Source organism: Artemia sp. Qi Xiang Cuo, chromosome 12, assembly GCF_049724085.1.
Source record: "Artemia sp. Qi Xiang Cuo chromosome 12, ASM4972408v1, whole genome shotgun sequence".
Lineage (NCBI taxonomy): Eukaryota > Metazoa > Arthropoda > Branchiopoda > Anostraca > Artemiidae > Artemia > Artemia sp. Qi Xiang Cuo.
Genome location: NC_142805.1, coordinates 11429859 through 11439827, shown reverse-complemented (window position 1 = coordinate 11439827; position 9969 = coordinate 11429859). Strand labels below are relative to the sequence as shown.

Below are 9969 nucleotides of genomic sequence, written 5' to 3'. Positions count from 1 at the left end.
ATTTTAGAGATATTTTCATAATACAAATATCATATTTCTACCCTGTACACTTTCTGGAGTCTGTTTCTTTCTATAGCTGTGATTAAAATTTATCTGAGTCACCGCAATAACCATCAGTTGGTTCTACAGTGTTATATAACTGATATCCCGCTCTTTTTAGTCATACAATGAGCTATTAGCATTCTATTATCAATATTTTCCCAGCCTAAACAAGACTTGGTAGCCTCCTGCATATGCTTATGTAAAAAATGTGTAAATATAATTTAAGTCTGCCATGTAATTAACTAACTTTTATAGAATGTTGAGTTGACAACATCAGGTGGTGTGTATATTACTTGGCTCTACTACTTGTGATTTTCTACACTCAAGCAAGCCTATAAACAAGCAGTTGCATGCAAATATTCATAACAGAAATAGTAAACTAGCAGTAAAAGTATTAATAGTAGCATGAATATGGTGTCTTTTGGTTAGTTCAATATGCTTGCCATTCCAGTGTGCCCAAAAATTATCAAATTTAATGCTGTAACTGGTTCCCGAGATATTGCTGATGTACCCTTTTGACAACCTATGTATGCTTTGCTTTTGGTCAACATCATTCTAAACTTTCTCTGAAATATTTGTAGCATTCCTCAGCAGTTGTAGCAGTAGTTTTGTATTAGTAATAGTGCTAGTTGCCTAAACAAAATTTAAGACTTTCAATATCCATCATAGATTACTCTAAAAGTTTCTGTATAATCTCCTAAGCCGTTCTTGGGACATTGGTTTATATGTCCTTTTGACTACATGTAGGCTATGTACAAAATGTGTTCTGATTTAGTGTAACGTTCCCTCAACAATCCCTGAAATTTTCATCTAGTTTTAATTATAGCAGTAGCAGTAATAGCATGCACGAAGTGCCTTTTGGTAATTTAAAATCCTCCCCAACATGCCCTATAAGTTACAACTAAAGATTCTGTCCCATTTTTGAGATACTGCGGATATGTCCTCTTCACAACCTACATGAACATATTGTAGTTTGGTTTAGTTCAATTTTTCCCTCAATATTAATTGAAAATATCCCCTTAGTGCCCTTAGTAATAGTAGTTGTATTAGTAACAGCTCTAGTATGCACACATCGCCTTTTGCTCATTTTAACATCATCCCTATCATGCCGTGAAAGTTTTAATTTATTGCTCTAAACTCTTCGGAAGATACTGCTGATACGCGCTTTGTTCAAATGTACGCACATAGTGTGTTTCAATTTAATTTAAATTCCCTCTCAAAACTCCCTGAAATTTTTACAAATATTACTAGCCTTAGTAGTAGGTGCAGTAGAAGTAGCGGTTGAAGTTAAAGTAATATCATGCGTATATTGTCTTTTGGTGAATTCTATGAGAGCTTAACTTCGATACCCTTAACCTTCTTGGACTCCAATAGTCAAACAAGTCCTTTTTTCCCGACAACAAATATCAAATGTGAATAGGTCAACTGCATAACTTTCAGTTTATGCCCCAATGACCGTAGGGGGAGAGGATTTAATCCCCAGAGGCATAGTTATTAGACCTTTCAGCTATGCTGAAAAAACTGTTATCTCAAATTTTTCATTGGACGTCTTTAGGGAATAAGGTGCGTGGGGTGGGGGCAGATTGCCCTCCCCCAATCACCGTTCACTCTTCAAAAAATTCACTAGAACTTTTAATTTTACATCGAATGAGCTTCCTCCGAAGTTTATATGACAACTCCTTCCGTATGAAGGACATTGGTGAGAAAGAAGAAGAAATTAATTAAACAATTAGTAGTAAGGAGCAACTCGGCGCAAAAGCGACTGAAGCTCCAAAGAAAGAAATCTTGACAACAATTAATACTTCAAAGGAATTGGAGATTCATGCTGATTCCAAACATATAAAATTTATTAAGTTCAATATTACCCATCAAAAACTATTTTTCAGAGGAAATTTGTCTGATTTTCGAAAAAGGGGGGAAACACCCTCAAAAGTCAAGCAATCTTAATGAAAGCTATATCATCTAATTTAGCGTATCTGTGTCTTTTTTCTGGGTTGATTTTATCGAACTAAGGGTTGCTGAAGATTGGGAAAGGACTCAGTCGAACGGAAATGAAAAGTTCTACTTCCTGCCCTTTTTAAGTAGCCGAAAAGATTGAAGGGCAACTAGCCCTCCTGATGCCCCCAAAGACAAGCAATCAAAATTTAGAAATAACTATATTTGATTCAGCACAGTTTAAAATTCTAGTGACTACACCTCTAGGATATAGTGAACTGTATCTGCTAGCCAGTAGCCCTATCACTCTGTACCTATAGCTAAATAAAAAATTTATTTTTTTAACTTTAATACTACACTGAGCCCAATTTGCTTTTAACTTAGGCAGTGCCCTACTTATGAAAAAATGGACCTAAATTTTTGTTCCTTAGGCTTTAGGAGGTTCTTTTTTTTTAGCTATTCAGAAATCTTAATCCCGAAAATTTGGGTTTTTATTGCCAATCAGTTTCTAAATTACTATAATCTTTGAAAAAAATATTTATCGCTAAAAATTTCTGGCATTTTTAGACACATTAACTCAGTTTAAACTAGGTTGCTCAGTCCAAGATGAAAACGGCCCTCCCTTCCTAATTATGTCTTAGAATATTTTGAAAAAAACTGAGCTTTTAATTAACTCGTCTAGTTTTCGAACAAAATTGAGCCAAGCGATATTAATTTGTAGCCAAATATCTGAATCATGGTTGCAGCGGTAGCTGCAACCTAGTAAAGAGCGAACAACAGCCCATAGTAACCAAAAGTTAAAAAATACGTTTAGAAAAAAACTGCCTAGTGAAAAGAAATTGCCATCAGACACTGATCCAAGAATGGTGACTATTATTTCGGTTCGTCTTAAAAGTAAAAGCTTATTGGGAAAAAAATTTATGGTGATTTCAAAAGAAGTCTGAAACCCCTCGAAAACGGTGTCAGATCAAAATGAACAAGGAAATTACAGCCCCCACCCTGAACAACAAGGAAAATCACTTTTTTGCATGGATCTGTTACCCTTTTTATCAGGGCTAGTGGTTTACCAGAACATCAGAGAGATGTTTAATGGCTTATTGAAAAGCTAATTCTCATATCTACGTGCTTTTTATCAATTCCATCATCTAACTCCATCGAAGGGTTGCTGGAGATTGGGAAAGGACTCAGTCGAACGGAAATGAAAAGTTCTATTCCCTGCCCTTTTTAAGTGGCCAAAAAGGTAACTAATATTTCGGTTTGTCTTAAAAGTAAAAGCTTATTGCGAAAAAAAATTATGGTGATTTCGAAAAAAAGTCAGAAACTCCTCGAAAATGGCGTCAGATCAAAATGAACAAGGAAATTGCAGCCCCCACCCTGAACAACAAGGAAAATCACTTTTTTGCATGGATCTGTTACCCTTTTTATCAGGGCTAGTGGTTTACCAGAACATCAGAGAGATGTTTAATGGCTTATTGAAAAGCTAATTCTCATATCTACGTGCTTTTTATCAATTCATGAAAATCACTTTTTTGCATGGGTCTGTTTCCCGCAACACTAATCTGTCTCCCTTTTTTTTAGGGCTAGTGGTTTACCAGAACATCATAGAGATATGTTTAATTGCTTATTGAAAAGCTAATTCTCATATCTACGTGCTTTTTATCCATTCCATCATCTGAAAGTGCCATGGCACTAAAAATGGTTACTTTTGTGCCATTTCTCAAGCTCTGGGGCCAGTGGGCTGCCAAAAAATCGTAGACAGATGTTTAATAGTTCATTTAAAAGCTACTTCTTATCTATACATTTTCCTTAAATTCCACCATCTGCAAGTGCCAAATGGCACTATAGGCGTCATGTCTCAAGTGAAAAAGGTGGGGCTAATGGGCTACCAGGATTTCTTAGAGAGATGTTTAATGGCTAATTTAAAAGCCATTGCTCATATCTACGTGCTTTTTATCAGTTCTACCATCCGTAAGTGCCATATAGCACTAAAAACGGTAATTTTGGTGCCACTTCTTAAGTGGAAAAGCTTGAAAGTGTTAAACGGTACCATTATCGAAATTGTGGTCCAAAAGCTTAACTGGAGATTTACAAGAGCCCCTCTCGTATACTCCCCCTCCCACCCCCTTGGTAAGTCTGATTAGTCCGTTGGGAGAATTCACTATTAACTCTTTAACACGGTCAGCCGATGTCTGGGCTCGCAAAATGAGTTTTAAGATTTCAAATGTCGAATATCTAATTCTCATATCTACCTTGCTTTTTATCAATTCCATCATCTGAAAGTGCCACATGGCACTAAAAATGGTTACTTTTGTGCCATTTATCAGGTGGTGGGGGTAGCGGGCTGCCAAAACATCGTAGACAGATGTTTAATAGTTCATATAAAGGCTATTTCTTATCTATACATTTTCCATAAATTGTACCATCTGCAAGTGCCAAATATTACTAAAGATGGCACTATTGATGTTATGTCGCAAGTGGAAAAGCTGGGACTAGTGGGCTACCAGAACTTCTTAGAGAGATTTTCAATGGATTATTTGAAAGTTGCCCATATCTACATTCTTTTTATCAGTTCTATCTTCTGTCAGTGCCATATAGCACTAAAAACGGCACTTTTGGTGCCACTTCTTAATTGGAAAAGCGTGAAAGTATTAAACGATACCATTATCAAAATTGTGGTCCAAAACCCTTAACGGGAGATTTACAAGAGCCCTTCCCGTAAACTCCCCCTTCCACCCCCTTTAGTAAGTCTCATTTGTCCGTTGGGAGAATTTACTATGAACTCTTTAACACGGTCAGCCGATGTCGTGGCTCGCAAAATGATTTTTAAGATATCGAATGTTCTTAAGAAAAAAAAAAATTCATAGAATAACAAATAATTAGATCTCGAAATTTCAAATGACTATTCCTTGACGTACCTCTTCTCCTCGTCCTGTTCACAAAAGTTCAGCTTTACCAAATAAAGTTTAATGCTCTCAATCTTTATAAAAAATCATTAGTTAACTCAATGTTTTATAATAGCCAATTACAAACGTATTTTCTGAACAAGGTCCAATAACTATGCTATTTGTGATGACATAACCCTACATAGTCCCTGGGAAAAGGGCTGTAAGTTACACAGGTACTTATGTATTTTACCACCAACACTCAAGAAGTGAAGTTAGGTTAATCCTAATGAAATATACCTAAGTATGATGAAGCTATAATACTTTAGAAACAAATTTGGGCTATGTATTTGCACATTAGGGCGATGAGGGTTGTAATGCAATCATCAGCCGCCATAGTTCAGTTACTATCGTGTTAAACTTTTAATCAAAAGCGAAAGGGTCCAAATCCTGAATCCCGTATTTTTTTTTCAATTATGGTTTTGTTCCTTATGCATGATTATTTTTATGCTAATTCACCATATTTGTGAATTTTTTTTTGTAAATTGTGGGACATTCTATACACTATTTTTGGAACGAAATACACCCCGGGCACCAACCCCTTGCCACTCAGGGGTTGGATAAGTGTAGGTATATGGTTCTGGAACCACTCAAGGTTGTATCCTCAAAGAAGGGTTACTTATCCTTATAAAAAAAAAGGATTACTTATTATTATATTTATTCATTCTTATTATCTGTTTTTTATTCTATTTGATAGACAGAATAAAACTATTTGTAATGTACCTCGTATACAAATAAATCATTGCACTAAAACCTATCTGATTTTTTTTTTTTCCCTGTGATATTTTTCTAGTTTTCAGGTTACTTTCCAGCTTTTTTTGTTTATTGTTATTCCACACCTGTATGTGTAAAGTATTTTGGGGTTTATCAGGTGGAAGTGGGAGATGTTTAGTAAAATAATTTAGACACACCAACATTTGCCTTAGGTTTTGTAAACCTTAAAAATCTCTTTAGAAAAATTATTGCTATTTCCTAACTGTCGAGGTTGACCACCCTCAAAAATCGTGTACACCATTTTGTGTAACATGAATTTCTCGGCATTATTTGAAAAACGATCAGAAATTAACTAAAGAAAAGTTTTTTTCAACTGAAAGTAAGGAGTAACATTAAGACTTAAAATGAACAGAAATTATTCCGTGCATGAGGAAGCTGTCCCCCCCCCAGGAAAAATAAAAAAGATCATTGTAATATTACTTCTACATTAAATTTAAATTAAAAAACGGGCAAAGAATAATTTTTTTTAAACAAGCTTTTTTAGGGAAGGAAAGAGCGAAGTTGAAATTTAAACGAACAAAAGTTATTGCTTCACAGACTCTAACGAATATCAATAAAACTAGTACAAATAAATGAACTTACTATATTTCTCTATGTTTGTAGGATTAAAGAAAACTAGCGCTTTACTAAAAACACAAAACAATATAGGAATTTTGGTACAGTAGAAGCAAAGCAATTAAGCACACTTTTTATAGTATAAAAATAAAGTATTTTAGGGTAGTGGTTTAATTCCTAGTAAACTATTAGCCACAGTCATACTACATCGCCTAAGAGCAGCCCTTGACTCGCACCTCAGAGAAGAGAAGCATGGATTCTGGCCTGGTAGATCTGCTCCGATCTAATTTTCATCCTCAGACTAATGGTGGAGTAGTCTAAAGAATGGAACAGAAAGCTCTACCTACTGTTCACTGATTTTGAAAAAGCGTTTGACTCTATTGACCGAGATATTATATGGAAGATCTTAAAGTGTTATGGAGTACCTGAAAAACAAGTTAAAATGATAATAGCCCTCAATGAACGTAGCGAGTGCTGTGTTTGAACCGAAAACAGGAAGACGCGGTTCTTCAGGATAATGTCCGGTGTTAAACAGGGATGTGTTCTATCTCCGTTTCTGTTTGTAATCATAATGGACTACGCTCTACGGCAGTCATCAAGTTCTGGAGTAAAGATTAGCAGCAGGCAGGTCTCGGATCTCGACTTCGTAGATGGCGTAGTCATCGTATAAGAAGCAAAACAACGACTGTAGCTGCTACCTGACACTATAACTGATAAGGCCGGGAAAATGGGGCTGATTGTAAACGTGGATAAGTCAAAGAGAATGTTCACATCTAACTCACCGCTGATACTGAGATACAAGGATAAGAATATTCAACAAGTACAGGAATTAAAGTATCTCGGGAGTATGATTGAACGTGATTGTGAAATCACGAAAGAAATCAAAAGGAGAACAGGACAAGCAACTTCAGCTTTCAAAAAACTGAAACCAATTTGGCATAGTAGTAAATACTCACGACGCTTAAAGCTACGTATTCTAAACAGCAATGTGATGTCCATTCACCTTTACGCTAGCGAGTGCTGGAAACTAAATATACAGCTTGAGTACCGTGTCCAAGCGTTTGGAAATATGATTCTTAGAAGACTCCTGAACATACTGTGGCAGGAGAAGGTCACGAATATAGAAGTTTGCCGACGAACTGGTCAGCCTCTTATTACCAATCTCCTGGACCTACCTTGGTCACGTTCTTCGAATTCCCGAGGACCGACTTCCAAGAACCGTATACAAGTTGCGCCTAGAGGGGAGGCGTAGAAGAGGTCGTCCAAAACATACCTTGAGACGACAGTACGACCGAGACCTGAGAACAGCAAAGCTGTCACTCCGACTGCCATTTGAGGACGCCACTGTCGCAGCTCCGCTCCGAGACGTCTGGCGGGGCCTTTATAGACGCTCTATGTGCCACACCTGGCCCTGGAGGAACTAAGGTTCAATTTAAGGTGTAAGACTACGAAAAGCTTTATAGATTAGTTTGTTGTTGTCAGGTTACATACTCAATTTTAACTAATAATTCAACATTCTTGTTTTTTATACTTGTCTTTTATGTTTTCAGTAATGTGCTAGTTTTCTATACTCCTACAAACACAGGGAAATATAATTAGTTTGTTAATTTGTACTAGTTTTATTGATAAATGTTAGATAGACTGTGAAGCAACAATTTTCTTGCGTTTTTGTTTCAATTTCGCTCTTTACTTCCCTAAAATAAACTTTGTTTTTTAGATTAATTTCCTTTCTTAAGCTAAGCCAGATTCTATTTTCGAAGGAATCACCTGCTCCATCTTCTTGTACATATCTTGAATGTGTCACTTATTCCACCATTTGTGGCATATTTCTGCCACATTGTACCACGCAAGCGGTGGAACCAATTAGATAAAAATTAGAAGAGATTTACAATGTAATTTTATCTATCTAGGGGTTGTGGGGGGGCGCAAATTTATTGGCTTTGAAAATACAAAAAAGGAGTTTTTCAGTGAAAATGCTGAAAATAGTTTCTTTTCTAAAATCTAAGGGCCAAAGAAATCTAAGGGGACCTGAATCCCATGCTCTCTCCCCCCCCCCCCCCCTATTTACAGCCCGGTGCGTAAGGTCCGTTCAAACCAAGTTTGGCAGAATTTCGCCACATATGGCATGGTATACACGGCTTACCCACCTGGCATACACGATTTTTAGAAGTGGGGAAATTATTGTCTTTTGAATTGTCTGAAACAAAGCAATTCTTTTGAAAAACATGTCTCAAATTGCCCCATAAAGGTGTCTTATTTAAATAGATATGTTGGCGAGAATGACATTCTAAAGCCATAAATTTGTTTAAAACTAGATTAGTATAAGGATTCAAACACATTAGACACTCTCTTTGTTTCAGAATGGTTTTAGTAGATAATAAAAGAAAAACAGATTAACTAAGCACTGGATCATAATAGCGGAACATTCAGTCACTTTCACAGCCATTCAGTCTTCAGCAGGATTTGCTTGCAAGTCGAGCTCTTCTCTTTCAGACTTAGATTCTGATTCAGGTGACTGTGCTTGTTCTGACCCCCCCCCCCCTCCCCCCACAACGAAAGTCCTGGATACGGCTCTGAGGATTATATATTAATTCCTACCTCCAACCTCCCATCGTATCTCCTTTAGAACTAGTTCTGTATATATATTAGGATTCTTTCAAAACGACTGCTGAAAAACAAGTTGAACTAGAATAAGAATTTATTTAAGACAATGTAGTATTTCTAGTCTTTCAAAACAACTGCTGAAAGACAAGTTGAACTAGAATAAGAATTTCTTTAAGACAATGATACTATTTGCATTCATATTGGGAAATTCACGTGTTTCAATCTGTCTATTTGATGCAATATCACATACAGTGTTGTCAAATGGTGAATCTAATTCGGTAACTGCCAAATAAAATCACTAGGTTTATAGTCACAATAGGCAGTGTCGTCACAACGATAACGTAGAAACCAAATTGTCTTGTTACCCCAACATTTGAATCGTAGACCTGATTCTTCCTCCCAAAATAATTTAAATCCACGACGATACCGATCTCGTAGAAATAAACTAAAATCATGTTTGGGGTTCTTTCCAATCATACTGGGATAAGTATTCTCCAACTGATCACATTTGTCATAGTGGCAATTGGAGCATAGATTCCCTATAGGGTGAGAGTCACAAATCTCTTCAAGACATGAATTACATCCTTTAATTTGTACTACATATCCTCTATGTAATTTACAAGGATTGCATAATTTTTACTTTTCATTATAGTCATCAATACTTTTACAATTCTCACATGTTGACCAACTGCCAAGAGTGTACATGCATAGTGGACATGTATAAAACAGTTTTTGGTTTCCGATGTCAACTCTCTCACAGCTAAAAAGAAACTGATCCTCATTCGATAAATTCAGAGGGGAATGGGAGAGAAGTAACTCTGTGACGTTACCTCTTTCGAAGGGGGAGCCATCTGCATTGAATCTGTGGCAATGTTTTCAAAAGTATATCCACGATATTATTCTGCTTTATTCCAAATAATTTATCAATAAATTGAGTGTAAGCATTTGAGTCACATCGTAAAAGCTTCATACAATAGTCAAATGGGAGAGAATCAGTTTTCTTTATATTGTCAAGTGCCCCCTGTGTGAATATCTTCCGTTGAAGGGATAACTCGAGAAAAGTGTCATCCAAAATCAAATATTTTTCCATAATCACAAGATTCAACCTAATTATCTC

The 9969-nt window shown here is 36.3% G+C and overlaps 1 protein-coding gene across 1 annotated transcript; it reads left to right on the top strand.

The window, feature by feature from the left end:
- Positions 1-6975: 6975 nt before the first annotated feature.
- On the top strand, positions 6976-7500 carry LOC148945777 (uncharacterized). The gene has a single exon (XM_089097515.1). It carries the CDS (start codon positions 6976-6978, stop codon positions 7498-7500), a length of 525 nt encoding a protein of 174 aa, XP_088953641.1.
- The last annotated feature ends 2469 nt before the right edge of the window (positions 7501-9969 follow it).